Source organism: Perognathus longimembris, chromosome 2 (genome assembly GCF_023159225.1).
Source record: "Perognathus longimembris pacificus isolate PPM17 chromosome 2, ASM2315922v1, whole genome shotgun sequence".
Taxonomy (NCBI): domain Eukaryota; kingdom Metazoa; phylum Chordata; class Mammalia; order Rodentia; family Heteromyidae; genus Perognathus; species Perognathus longimembris.
Genome location: NC_063162.1, coordinates 112,827,282 through 112,842,182, shown reverse-complemented (window position 1 = coordinate 112,842,182; position 14,901 = coordinate 112,827,282). Strand labels below are relative to the sequence as shown.

At 37.7% G+C, this 14,901-nt stretch overlaps 1 protein-coding gene across 4 annotated transcripts in view; it reads left to right on the top strand.

The window, feature by feature from the left end:
• Abcb4 (ATP binding cassette subfamily B member 4) overlaps positions 1–11,817 on the top strand; it is a 53,322-nt gene extending 41,505 nt beyond the window's left edge. Inside the window, exons 22-28 of one of the 4 annotated variants that reach the window (XM_048339942.1) lie at positions 108–208; positions 1,625–1,765; positions 4,001–4,157; positions 6,063–6,260; positions 7,518–7,724; positions 10,752–10,898; positions 11,369–11,817. In XM_048339942.1, coding sequence (XP_048195899.1) covers positions 108–208; positions 1,625–1,765; positions 4,001–4,157; positions 6,063–6,260; positions 7,518–7,724; positions 10,752–10,898; positions 11,369–11,575 — 1,158 coding nt within the window. In that variant the 3' untranslated portion in view covers positions 11,576–11,817. Of the gene's footprint in view, positions 1–107; positions 209–1,624; positions 1,766–4,000; positions 4,177–6,062; positions 6,261–7,517; positions 7,725–10,751; positions 10,899–11,368 lie in introns of those variants that run through there. The other 3 variants (XM_048339944.1, XM_048339946.1, XM_048339945.1) reach the window with 3 other exon arrangements.
• The last annotated feature ends 3,084 nt before the right edge of the window (positions 11,818–14,901 follow it).

The following is a 14,901-nucleotide window of genomic DNA, read 5'->3' as shown; positions in this document are numbered from 1 at the left end:
CCATCCATATAACCTCCAGAGTACTTTTGACAGAACTCTAAGTCTTACATTTCTCATTATTTACAAAATAAAAGTGCCACTTCTAATGAAGGTCTGTTCTGTTACAGATTGCAACAGAAGCAATAGAAAATATTAGGACAGTTGTCTCCTTGACCCAAGAAAGAAAATTTGAGTCAATGTATGTGGAAAATCTGCATGGACCTTATAGGTAATGGATACAAGATTGCTATAAATCTGTTGCTTTGTCGACCCCACCCCCCCACCACCAATAATAGTAATAATAATAATAATAATAATAATAATAATAATAATAATAGAAGCTCTACTTCCAAACAGTGATAGGACATAAGTAATTGTCTTACTGGAAATAAGAGGCCTTTTGATGTGACTACTCATTGAAAATTAGATTTTTATATCTCCTGTAAAAACAATAAGATTAGGTATCCAAGAGCAAAAAGGTTGAGAGGATTGCACAAGAACTTGGTCACTGTTCCAAGCAATATAATCCATCCTCTTAAGGATAAGCTCAAACCTTTGTTTGCTCTAGAGTTCTGATCCAATGATGAGGGCATTTGGTACATTCCAGAGGGACTTATGCTAGTCTCTGAAATGAGGACCAGAACAAACCTGCTCTGAAGACAAAACCACATGGCCTGTTTCAATAGCTTGTGTTGTACAATTCAAAAATTCCCAGTGCGGGCTGGGAATATGGCCCAGTGGCAAGAGTGCTTGCCTCCTACACATGAAGCTCTCAGTTCGATTCCCCAGCACCACATATATGGAAAACGGCCAGAAGGGGCCCTGTGGCTCAGGTGGCAGAGTGCTGGCCTAGAGTGGGAAGAAGCCAGGGACAGTGCTCAGGCCCTGAGTCCAAGGCCCAGGACTGGCCAAAAAAAAAAAAAAAAAAAAAAAAAATTCCCAGTGCCCTATTTACCAGTTGTCTCTGCCATAGTTTGACTTGGTAAACAAATACATTTTTGCACTGATATCATGGAATGCAATTTATATCAAAACCTAAAGATTGGAGCAAAAATTCAAATGGGGATCCTTAAAATTCTCAATTTGTTCCATTTCTGAAGTTCTGAGCATTTCATATGAAACAAAAGACCATGAAGCTACATTTTTCTCAATCTATTTGATTTTTGACACATATACAGATGGATGGATGCACACTATTATTACTACTTTATGGTTTATCTTTGACTTCACATAATTAAGAAGGAAAAGTAAAGCTGAGCCCAATTATTGATTTGGTTATAACTGAAAGAAATACTAGCTTAGGGAATTTCATTCAGATAACCCAAAGTTTAGTCCTAATTTTGACATCCTAGGTTTGATATAACTATTACATCACAGGGCTTGAGCATCTGAAAAATTAGATAGGAAGATGAATGATGGCAATTACTATTTGAGCAATGAGTATGAGCTAGGCACGCTGATACATGTTTGTTTGTTTTTTTACTATATTTGATTCTCAAAATACCCTGCATTATATTATTTCCAGTGTAGAAGTCAGAATCAGATGCTTATAGAGATTGAATCCTTTGTCCAAATTAAGAGCAGGTTATGTAGACCTAGCAACTCTGCTGTTCTTGAAGTGTAAAGACACTACTTTGCTTTTCAGGAATTCTGTGAAGAAGGCACACATCTATGGCATCACTTTTAGTATCTCTCAAGCATTTATGTATTTCTCCTATGCTGGTTGTTTTCGATTTGGTGCCTATCTCATTGTGAATGGACATATGCGCTTCAAAGATGTTATTCTGTAAGTAGTTTTAAAAATATTAAGACCATTCATATGTAAGGACCACATGAAGAGGTTTATATAAAGTTTCAAGTTGACAGAAACCATTCTGTCCATAAACTAGTTAGAGATTTAAACGATTTATTATTATTGTTTTGAAGTAGTTGTACAAGGGGGTTTCAATTTAACACGTCAGTTTATGAGAACAATGAAGCTTGATCAATGTCAACTTAAAGATGCCTCCATTCCGGCTTCCAGAAATCTGATCTTGTCATTGTTCCCAAGTACAGTTTCATCTTACCAGTGAACCAAAATTAATCGCACCATACTTTCAACTATACTTTCAACTATACATATAATCCAAGTCAGGAGACCACAGATTTTGTTTTTCATTGTAGCACATGGGCAGAAACAAATCATAATTAGAAACTTGCTGACAGAGGGTTAGTTTGCTATTTATCTGCTATCAAAACACGGCCTTGTAAATAGACAGGGACTGCTTGACTGAGGGCTGGCAAAGCTGCGCTCTCTCCTCGCCAGGTCTGAGAGAGCTCTGCCAACATTTTTTTCTCTTAGCCTCTTCTTTTTTCCTGGTTCCCAAAGCTAACCAGAGGTCTTTCTGATTAACACATTCTTTCTTTGGAAAATACACTAAGTACATTCAACTAGGTTGTAGTTTATGTGTGAAAGAAGGAAGCAACTCATTTGTTTAGTTTCTGTGTAAAGTTTTAGTCTTTGTTTTTATAAGAATAGCTGATCCACAAAGCCAAAACCTCTTCCCTTAAAACCCTTTGCATATTTTGTTTTAGCAGGAGGATTTTAAAGCAGTGCTGAATAACCTTTTGTGCTGTTCCTGTTTCCAATCAAAATAAACATAAGGATAAAAATAGTATGCATAATATTTGTGGCATTCTAGACCCTGGCAGAGGACAAATGGAATTGCAAAAGGTGTAATTAAGGAGTTTGCTAGGGAACCTATTTGCGAAGGCTGGGAAGTGTTCTGGGAAGACAGGCTCCAGGCAAACATTGAAGTAGTACCCAGGTAGGAACTACTACCATCCAGAGCCTGGCCAAAGACTATCAGAACCCAGACTGGGTTGCCAGATAGAAAGGAGTCAAAAAGACAAATACCATGGTCCCTTGTTCTCCTCCAGCCCACAGACCCTGGTAGTGACTTTTCATGCCAAACCCCATCGGGTTTTGTTATGTTTTCTTTTATTAAAAAAAAAAAAGAACAACATGTTTTATTAGCCTGGCTGATCTGGAATTCAGTGTGTACCCCAGACTGGTTTCAAACTTGCAATCTTCCTGCCTCAACCTCCTGAGCCTTGGGAGTACAGATGTGTCCACCATACTCAACTAGGAAATCACTTAGTGCTGTTCATGAATCACCTTGATAATCCAAGATGGTATTATAGGTAGAGATGGATAGAGACTAGGGTGGGTTTGAGAAAGACAAAGGGAATGTCAGTTGGGAGTGACATTCTAGAACATGAATTTTATTGTCTGGAAAAAGACTGAAAAAGATAGGCCCTTCCTTTCCCCCCAAAAAAAAAACCCATTCAAATGTTAAATTCTGGATACTTAACAGTTTTTTGATGTTTCATTTTGGAACTAGGTAACAGACTATATAGGGGAGTTAAGTCAGCTAAGTGTGGGTTTGGGGGGGACTTAATGTATGGTCTATTCTAAAAGAAAGTTTCAAGTACTCAAAACTTCCATGCATTTTGAAGCACTTGGATACAATGTTCTGTAAATATCTGACTGAAAAACTTAAGTCTAGTGCTTATTATCATTTATATTGTACCATGAAATAAACCAAAAACTAGGAATCCAGCTATAGATTTAATAGGAAGTGTCACTTAATCTGGAACTCACTGAGCCCCATAAATACTTTGTGCTTTAATTTTGTTAGGGTTGTAATTGTACAGTAAAGTTAGTTGAGATCACAATTCATACTTGGTCATAAATTACTTCCTAAAAATGAAAACTCTTCAGAAGGCTACATTAACTCAAGAAAATTAGAAGCTCCTGGAAGCTGGGTGTTGAATGGAGGCAAAAAAATAAAAACCCCTAAGAGAATAGATCTTACTTCCCTTGGAGATTTCTTTGGTTATGGGGATTTCATGGAAATATATGTTATTTGAGGAGAAAGGTGAAGAGGGAGTATTAAGGTAAATATTTGCCAGCAGTTTGCCTTTGGACTTTGGAGTTATGTTCATAAGCTAATTGTTTAATTCCTCTCTTTTGGTCCAGGGTGTTTTCAGCAATCGTGTTTGGTGCCGTGGCTCTGGGACATGCTAGTTCATTTGCTCCAGACTATGCTAAAGCCAAGCTCTCCGCAGCCCATTTATTCAACCTGTTTGAGAGACAGCCTTTAATTGACAGCTACAGTAGAGAGGGGCTATGGCCTGTGAGTTTTCTTCTGCCTGGTGAATGTTTGATTATTTTTTTCCCCTAAAGGTCTACTATCTGCTAAATTGTAACTATATAAATAAGTTACTGGTAGTGACACCAACATACACTTAAAACTATTTTGTGATACTTATGTAGATAGTATTTGACCAACTTAAAAACATTAAAAAAATTTTGTACAAAGACTTAGCATTCTGAATTTTAGTACTTCAAAATTTCAACAAAAGTAAAAACATATACTAACACAACACTGAATGATTTCAGTAACACTTTGGTCATTTCTAACTGATGGTATCTGAGTACAATTTAGTCATATTAACGTAATTAGTAATATGGATTTAATCACTTTTTTAAAAGAAAGTTTTGCTGTGTAGCTCAAAACTCACTGTATATCCCAGGCTGGCCTCAAACTTGAGATCCTCCTGCTTTAGCCTCCTCTGTAACTTGGGATTCCAAGTATAGGCCACCATGCCTGTTCGCTGTCATATTTTATTATGGCTGAATTACAATTAGTAAGAAGGCTGCCCTATTCACAATGAGAGTCCTAAGCCCATATTTTAAAGTTAACTAAAGTTAAACTTGGATCTGAGTGATCTTTGTATTTTACAAATGGCTGCACATTTTGATACCCGAGAAGCAATTGTGTAAAAGAATCAGGACATGCCCAATCCTTCCAGGTCTTTCTAGGTATGTCAGTTACAGTGCAAAGAGAATGAGATTAAAAAATTGCTAGGGTTTGAGGCATAGCTGGGCCACTGAAACTAGATCGTTGTTTCATTTTCTAAGTCTTTCAGCCTTTGCCACTGGCTTGCTTCTAGCCTTAGATAAGAAAATGTTTGTGCAAGTGTACCAGAAACTGGGTTTACAAAGCATATCTCTGTATTAACATTTGTATTAACATTAACAGTTGTAGGGCTTGAACTTAGGGCTTGGGCCCTGTGCCTGGGTATTTTTGCTCAAGGCCAGAGCTCTACCACATTTAGCCACAGGTCTACTTGCAGATTTTGGTGTTTAATTGGAGCTGATTTTGGTGTTTAATCACGAGGACTTTTCTGCCTGGGCTGGCTTCAAACTGTGATCCTCAGATCTCAGGTTCCTGAGTAACTGGGGTTATAGGTGTGAGCCACCAGTGCCCAGCTGTAATGACTTGTCTTATGTAACCTATACCCCATGTTGTCTACCCTCTTCTCCTTTTGTTTTTCAGTACTGGGGTTTGAACACATGGCTTCACACTTTTAAGGAGGTGCATTACCACTTGAATCATGCCTCCAGTCCCTTTTGCTCTGGGTTTTTTTTGAGATAGATATTCCTTTTGTCCCTCCTCCTATTTGATGCTTCTTGTCTTAACTATGACAGGTATATGTCACCACCCATAGCTTTTTATCTGTTGAGATGAGGTTTCAATTTTTTCTTCCAGGCTGGACTGGAACCCCAGTCTTTCTAATCTCACATGCCTGAGAAGCTACGATGATAAAAGCTACACTCAGATATTTATTGGTCGAGATTGGGGTTTCCCATTCTTTTCTTTGCTGTAGCTGGTTTTGAACTTCAGTCCTCCTGATTGTTTCCCAAATAGCAAGGATTATAGGCCTGAGACACCAGCATCCACTTCTATAATAACAACTTGTTCTCAGTACTAACTTGTGCCAACACTGTCCTGAATATACATTTTATGTTTCTCTAATGCAGTTTTTGGGCAGTCCTGGTGGCCTAGGCCTATAATACAACACTCAGAGGCAGGAGCAGGTAGACTGTGATCTCAAAGCCAGCCTCACCTACATCGAGAGATACTGTCTCAAAACAAAACCTATATACATAATCTTTTAGCAAAGTTTCCTTGAAAAAATAGTTCTTATCCCAATAATTATTAGACAAATAATAATACTAATATGATAATTTTTAGGAAAAGTTTGAAGGAAATGTGACCTTTAAAGAAGTGAAGTTCAACTATCCCACCCGGCCAGACATCCCAGTGCTCCAGGGACTGAGTCTGCAGGTGAAGAAGGGCCAGACACTGGCTCTGGTGGGCAGCAGCGGCTGTGGGAAGAGCACGGTGGTGCAGCTCCTGGAGCGCTTCTATGACCCACTGGCTGGCAGTGTGGTGAGCATTTTTTATTAATAAACTGCCAACTATATTTTACTTGGCCAAAGCAATATTGTCATAATGGAAGAAAGTAAACATCTGTAATTCTATTTGTTAGGATGATCATGGGGTTCTATAGACCCCATATGAGCAACTACCTCTGACAAATATATGGGGACAATAGTCCCCATATAGAAGAATATTTGAAACTTAGTCTAAGAACTTAGTCTACTACTGAGATAAAACTGATCTCTGGCTTTCCATGGGTCTTTTGAGCCAGCCTGAGCTTCCTAAGGGGGTGGGGGGTGTGCAGGGGGAGGGATCACTTACTAGCTTAATAAAGCCAATAAGAAGCACCATGCCTCTTATTATTAAAAAAAAAAAGACTACTGTCACCAAATATAAAACACTGTCTTTTGTAGCTTCCCATTTTCTAGTGAATTCCTATCCTTAGTCCTCTCAGAAAAGGGGAATGGGAAAACTTGAAGGCTGGCACTTCTCAGGGAAAAAAGAGATAGGAATAGAGTTAATCATAGACTTTCTGAGTTCAGAGTAGACTGCTAGCCCAGACAGGTGCTACTCTTCTGCCCCACCACCTCTGTTTTGCCTTATCTCTCTAAACCTGAACTTTGGCCTAAATCCTCCAGCTCTTTCATCATTGATATCTGCCATGAAGTTCCCTGGCTCTCTCCTTTAAGAAAGTAATAATGCCTACATCTGTCATTATTGTGAGATGGTACCAGTGACAGCCTGGGACTGTGCTCTCAATTAGTCACTCACAGTGGGAAATGTGACTCAGCACAGCTCCCAGGGAAAGGGGAAAGAGGAGTAGGCTCAGTCACCCAACTTTCAGAATCTGGGGCTATGCTACTGATCATCTTTTTTTCCTAGTGTGTGCTTAGGAGAGTGGTTGCGAAGGTCAAGTTGAAGCATTGGAATCCTTCTAGGGGAGCAGCTGTGCATGGCACAGCTTGATGAAGACTTTCTAAAAGGCAGAGGCAGATAGAAATGCCCCCAAGGAGGGCAGATAGGAACAGAAGCTTGTGTTGTAACATGCCAAATGTGTCATCACTGAGATAAGTGTGCCATGAGAAGGATGGCCTAATTTCTATTAAAACAAACAAACATCATGTTCCCATCAGGCCTGAGGCTTGACAGTTCCCAACTCCCAATACCCAATTGCAAGAATCATGCAGACAATTCAGTAATCTACTATATAGAGTTCTTGATTTGCTTTTTTTTCAAGTCTTATTGTTTATGGAATTTGGGTTCCAGCTCTTAGATGGCCAAGAAGCCAAGAAACTCAACATCCAGTGGCTCAGAGCTCAGCTTGGTATTGTGTCTCAGGAGCCCATCCTGTTTGACTGCAGCATTGCTGAGAACATCGCCTACGGAGACAACAGCCGGTTTGTGTCCCAGGATGAGATTGTGAGCGCTGCCAAGGCAGCCAACATACATCCTTTCATCGAGACGTTACCTCATGTAAGTTAACATGGCTTGTTTTTGTGGTAAAGTTGATAGAAAGTTTATTTGAAAAGAAATATGGTAGATTAAGACAGTGTGTGGCATAAACCTGCTAAGTCTTCCATGTTGGCTGCCTTCCTCCATTACCCTCCTTATAGGAGCTTGAATTTGGGTTCAAGAGTAAGACTTGGATGGCTTTCTGATGGACTTCCTTTCTATTTTCCATTAAGTTAATATGCTTTTTATCCCCCAAACCATTCTCCAAAGTTATACTCACAGAACAAACTGGATGTCGTTACTAGCACTGTAACCTCAGAAAGACATAGAACTGAAAGCTAACAAGTTTCCTTGCATGCAACTGAGACTACATTACACCTGCCTCATACAAATGTACTGAGAAGCAAAGGAGGTGATATGAAGTTCAAAGCACCATACTTTGGGCTGCAGACTGATGGCTGTGGACCACCATTGGGCTGCTGTCATGTTTGGCTTAGCCCTATATTCCTGAACATAAATATTTCTTTTGACATGATTATAAATTCACGTGCCATTGTAAAGAGTAAAAAAATCTTGGGTATTCTTTATCTAGTTTCCTCTAATGCTATCATCGTTTTAAATTGTAGTATGTAAAATCTCACATCCAAGATATCAACCTTAGTTCTATCTACTGATGTTATTCAGACCAGTTTATTTGTACTTATTTACCAGTTTTAATGCTTTTACTTGTAGTTACTTATGTATGTGCATATCTAGCTCTGAGCAGTTTCAGTGCAGATTCACATATAGATAGATTCGTGTAACCACAGGCAAGATGCAAAACATAGCCACACCTGGTGTTATATATGTCTACAATCCCAGATACTCAGGAGGTGGAAACAGAAGAATTGGGAGTTCAAGACCATCCAGGAAAAAGTTAGTGAGACTCTGTCTCACAAATAAACAATACCCAAAGGATCTTGGCTGTGTAGATCAAGTGGTAGAGTGCTCACTTAACCAGCATGAGTCTATGGTTCAATCCCCAGTAAACAACATTCCCCAAGAAAACAGCAACAACCAAAGAGATGTAGAACACTTCTAGCACCATAGAATCTGCCCTGCCCTTTCCAATAGCTTCACTCTTGCTCTCCCAAATTTCTAGAAAGCACTCATCTATTCTCCATTTATACAGTTTTCCTGTTTTAAGAATATCTGACAAAAACGTGTATTATGTAAACTTAGCATTTCTCATTCAGCATAACTGCTGAAGCTGTGTGTATTTCTAAGTCATTCCTTTCATTAGTGTGTGTCCCTTGCAGGACGTTTCCTACAATATTCCTCTGTTTGGGTTATAAATACTTCTGCATTGAAGTTTTTGTATGAACCTAAGTTTTCATTCAGGAGTACAATGGTTGGGCTCTGTGGTCATTGTATATTTGGTTTTATTTATTTATTTTTTCAAGAACAAGCTAACCTGTTTTTTTCTGAATAAATACTATTTATCAGCAATGTATAAGGGATATGGTTTCCTTAAATCTTTGCAGCATTTAGTGTTGCCACTATTTTTTCTTCTTAGTTTTGAAAGGAGTGTAGTGATATGCCATTGTGAAATTCATTTGTATTTCTTTAAGAAAAAAGAAAAGCTGATCCGTTTTCTTGTACACTTATTCATCATCTGTACATCTTCTTTGGTTAAAAGACTTTGCTTTAACCAACTTTCACTGTGGTTGTTTTATTACTGTTGAGCATTGAGATTTTTATGTATTCTTGTTACTACTAGGTATTTTGCAAATGTTTCTTCCATTTCATGGCTTGTTTTTCTATTCATTTTTACAGAGCACAAGTTTTAACTTTGTTGAGGTCTAATTTATTCTAATTTTTTGCTTTTGGTGTCAAGCCTATGAACCCTGCCTAACTCTGAAGTATCAAAGGCTTGTTTTTTTCTTCTTGAAAATTTCCTTTTCTTTTACATTGTACATTTAAGTCTGTGATGTATTCTGTGCCAATTTCAACCAGTTCTGGAAAGGTGACTTGTGAACCCTAAAAATGATGGGGAACACATGAATCCTTTTATTATATTCATCCAACATGTAAGGGACAACTGAAGTAGAGCTTAACTGGTTTTGTTTTCATAGTCTCCTGTAATTAGAAATTATTCCTACTCACAAATACTTAGGAAACTTTCTGTGATGTGATCTTGCCATTCTTTCAGCGTCTAAGCATTGACCTGAATCAAATATTGGGATTTGCCTTTGAACAGAAAACCTTAAGGCTTCAACTTTTAGTATAAATGACATGGAAGTTAATTTACACAATCCGCACTTCATGTAAGCTCTATAAACAGAGTTGACTCAGTCTGCATCTCTATCAGTCTATCTTTTTCAATGGCCTAGAAAGTTCTCCCATAGCTGAGCTTTCCAACTTCTGTACAAGGATTTCTTTTCCTTCATTTATCTCTCCTTTTCTCTCCTAATTCTACCTGGTCCCACAACTTCTGGCTTCCCCCTTTGATCTTTCATAGCATGTTGTGTACACTGGTAATTTAATACTTCCTTAATGTTGAGCACAGGCTGTCTATCTGTTCTCTAAAATATAAATTCCTTCAGAGCAGAAACAAAACTGAATTAATTGTTGTATTTCCTCAAATTTTAGGCCTAGCAGATACTCAGTATTTATGTAAATATTTACTTTTAAAGTATAAAGTGAGAATAGGCTAGTCTCCATATGGGTCATACAAATACATCAAAATCTAAAAATTGAAAATATTAGCAGGAAACATTTTTAGGACTACAATGACATTAGAGCCAATGCTATTTATAGTGATTGTAAAAGTTCAAGATCTTCTTGCTCAAATTTCTGTAACATAATGCCATTGAACTATTAGCTTCCTAGTTCAATTTTGAAAACATTTTAAGTTGAAAAGGTGTTACTGAATGAACAGCTATCTTATAGAAACCTTTGATTCTAAATGTTTTCATTGCAAATAAAATTGTAAAAATTCATTAATAGACCATCAGGATTTTTTTGTGGGTTAGAACTTTATTACCTTTATTAATGGCTGACTTTCAGAAATATGAAACTAGAGTGGGAGATAAAGGGACTCAGCTCTCAGGAGGTCAGAAACAGAGGATTGCTATTGCCCGGGCCCTCATCAGACAACCTCAGATCCTACTGCTGGATGAAGCTACATCAGCCCTGGACACTGAAAGTGAAAAGGTCTGGCTTCCCACATTACATCTTTTTAAATTACTATAGTGGATTTTGTTTGCTTGTTACTCTCAACCACAAAATAAAGCAAATGAATGCAGAAGGAAAAGTAAGCACTTACCTTAAGGGAATGTAACATTTTACTTCATCCCAAATTTTCTAAAATGAATGCCTGCAATTCTGGCATATTAACTATAATAATGAAAAACTGGAAAATACTCAGAAGAGAGCTAAAATAAAGTGAGGTGGTTAGAAAATTTAAATATTTGTGACTATTATTTACATTGTGGAAGCCTGCTTTTATTATAGCTAAAAAGCAGAACAAAACTATTTATACAGTATAATGTCAATAATATAGTAGATACATGTATAAAGACAGAGATTTGAAATTACTAGTTGATTTATTACAGTGGTATTTTTTTAAATTTCCTTAATGTTAAAATTTATTAGAATAAAACTTCTGTTGGATTCATTAACAGGTTGTGCAGGAAGCCCTGGACAAAGCCAGAGAAGGCCGCACATGCATTGTGATCGCTCACCGCCTGTCCACCATCCAGAACGCAGACTTAATCATGGTGATCCAGAATGGCAAAGTCAAGGAGTACGGCACCCACCAACAGCTGCTGGCACAGAAAGGCATCTATTTTTCCATGGTCAATATTCAGGCTGGCACACAGAACTTGTGAACTCTTGTTACAGTATATATTGAAATAAATTCAAATCATTCTACAACTTGTTGACCTGTAAAGTATGTTCCTCGTTTAAGGTATAAAAATAGAGATTCATTTTATTCCACAAAAAATTAAAACATCCAGTTTGGTGCCTGATATTATAACATATGGAACTTGAGAGCTACATCTCTTCCAACCCATCAGTTATCACTAACACCCAGAGAGAAGAGCAAAAATTCAAGCATATACAAGTATAGGAATAACAGACTTTACAGAAATAGGGGAAATCCTTATGGTCCTGAATAGATGGGTTGATAATACAATTATTTGGTAACAAGTACAAAGGAAAAAGAAATTGTCCAGTAGTCTACTATCATCTCCCTTTGTAAGTTTCTGGATTATTAAATTGTGGAATAGAAGTTTTTAAAAACTTTCATTAACATGTATTGATTGGACATGTTAATAGGGTTCAGTATGATATATGATATTCCTACACATACATCTAGCATAAATGATTAGGTACAATAGTCCTTTCCCTCCCCTACACAAATCTTTTTTTTTTCTCAAATTTTTATTATCAAACTGACGTACAGAAAGGTTACAGTATCATACGTTGGGCATTGGATACATTTCTTGTACTGTTTGTTGCCTTGTCCCTCATGCCCCCCTCCCTCCCCCCCTTTCCCTCCCCCCCCCAGGTGTTCAGTTCACTTACACCAAACAGTTTTGCAAGTATTGCTTTTGTAGTTATTTCTCTTTTTTTACCCTGTGTCTCTCGAATTTGGTATTCCCTTTGAATTTCCTACTTCCAATACCAGTAAACACGGTTTCCAATATACTCAGATAAGATTACAGAGATAGTGTAGGTACAAACATAGGAAGGTGATACAAAACATTATCAATAATAGAAACTACACATACACATAGGACATTGAAAGTAGTTACAACTGTGATATATCACTTGTTTCCATAACATGGAGTTCATTTCAATTAGCATCATCTTATGTGTTTCTAAGGGTATAGCTATTGGGCCTTGTGATGCTCTGCTATGGCTTGCCTAAACCTGTACTAATTATTCCCAATAAGGGAGGCCATAGAGTCCATGTTTCTTTGGGTCTGGCTCACTTCACTTAGTATAACTTTTTCCAAGTCCTTCCATTTCCTTACAAATGGAACAATGTCATTCTTTCTGATAGAGGCATAAAATTCCATTGCCCTACACAAATCTTTGATAGTCTCTAGTCATCAAGATTCTACTTTCAGGTTGACTTTTCTAGCCTCCACATAGAAGTGAGAATGTATCTAAATTGTTCTTCTGCTCCTGGATAACTTCACTTAAAATAGTATTTTCCACTTTCATTCACTTTGCTGCAAGTGACATGATTTCATTCTTCATGACTTTATTTTTTTCTAGCAGTGTTGGGGGCTGAATTCAATGTCTTCCACATTCAGGCAAGTGCTCTGCCACTGAGATACATTCCTAGGCTGATTACATTTTTCTTTATAGCTAAACAGTACTCTATTGTATATATAAACATATATGTATATGGGTATGTACATACATATGTGTGTATTTGTAGATAATACTATGTTTTCTTTATCTTTTCATTTGCTGATATCAACCCTTATTTGTTGTGAATAGTGCCTTGATAAACATGGGAGTACCAGGATCTCTTTTGTAGATGGATTTCCTTTGGTATACACTCAAAAGATAGCTAGACCACATGACAGATCTGTTTTTGAATGTCTGTACTGTTCTCTATAATTTCTTACTCATTTTCATTCCTACCAACAGTATATGTAAGAGTTCCTTTGCACCATATCCTTAATAGCACTTGTAATTTTGTTTTGTTTTTTCAAATAGCCATTCTAGCTGGGATGAGGTAGGGAGTATTTCACTGTAGTTTTGATTTGCATTTCTTGCTGACTAATGATATTGAGTAATGTTTTTCAGGTCTGTTGAACATTTGTATTTCTTCTTTTGAAAAAGGGCTATTATACAGATCATTTGTACATTTTTTTATTTGGATTATTTATTAAGTTTGTTTTTTACATAACCACCTGTTCAATGATCAGTTGGCAAATATCCTGATACAACCTACAGCATGATGTGATACCATTTAGAAAATCATTACCAAGGTTGGTGCCTCAAAATGTTTCCCTTTGATTTTCTTTCAGTAGTTTATGAAAGTCAGATCTTACATTTAGGCCTTTGATCCATTGTTAGTTGAATTTTTTATAGGATGAGATAGAGTCATGTTTCAAGCTTGTACATGTAGATATCCAGTTTTCCCAGCACCAAAAGCTGTCCTTTCTAGTGTATGGGAGTGTGTGTGTGTGTGTGTGTGTGTGTGTGTGTGTGTCAGTCCTGGGACTTGAACAAAGCTCTTTTTGCTCAAGGCTAGGTAGGTGCTTTGCATTGTTTTCCTGGTTTCATTTAGCCATTTATCTGTATTCATTTGAACCTTTTTGAGCTATTTTATCCATTTTAAATTCTTTCTCTGACATTTATCTATATTGGCTTTATTGGGATCTGTTGCTAGTTATGTACTTGTGTTGTTTTCCTTACTTCTTGTGCTGCTACTTTCAAGTTTGTGCATCTGGTAGATGCACAGATCATCTACCTTTATGATGGTGTCTTCTTAGTAAGCAGCCTTCCCCTGAACATGTGTCTAGGGCTGTTGTTTGTGTTGTAATACTGGCTTTATTTGAAATATCATCTCTCTATAGCTTCTTTGGTTGTGATTCATGACTGTGGACAAATTGCAAACCAAGATGGTGTTGGAGAGATCTGTCTATACAGGCAATGGAAAAGTGGGGACACAAAAGCAGTTGAAGCAAGTGTGGTTCATACAAAATTGACTGGCTCAATAGGAGTGATGGCCTCTACTGTCAACTAGTGTTTCCCCAGGCACTATTATTGTCAGCTCTCTATTAGCACTGGCTCTGAAGCCTCAGCACTAGTAGGCCAAAAACATTTTCCTCTAATGAGGACCGTGGTGCAGTTACAGAGGCTGTGTGAAAAGAGGTGGTCATGGAAACCATTGCACCTCCTCTGTAATGCTCAGCAGTTCTAACAGCAGTGCATAGTCCGACAAGGTGTTAAGGCGTCGAAGGAAGAACTGAATAGGTGGGATAGCAAGAAGAACTATGGTATTTCTGCCACTGCCGGTGCACACCCAGGAGTAGCATTATGCTTGGTCCTAGGCAAAGTTCTGGACTTTTTTTGGGGGGGGGGGTTTCCTGCATGTCTAGGGACAAGGTAAGGGCTGGATTTGAGGTTTTTCTCCACCTTTGACTCCTTCATGTGTCTGTAACATAGACTGTAAGGAGACAGCAGA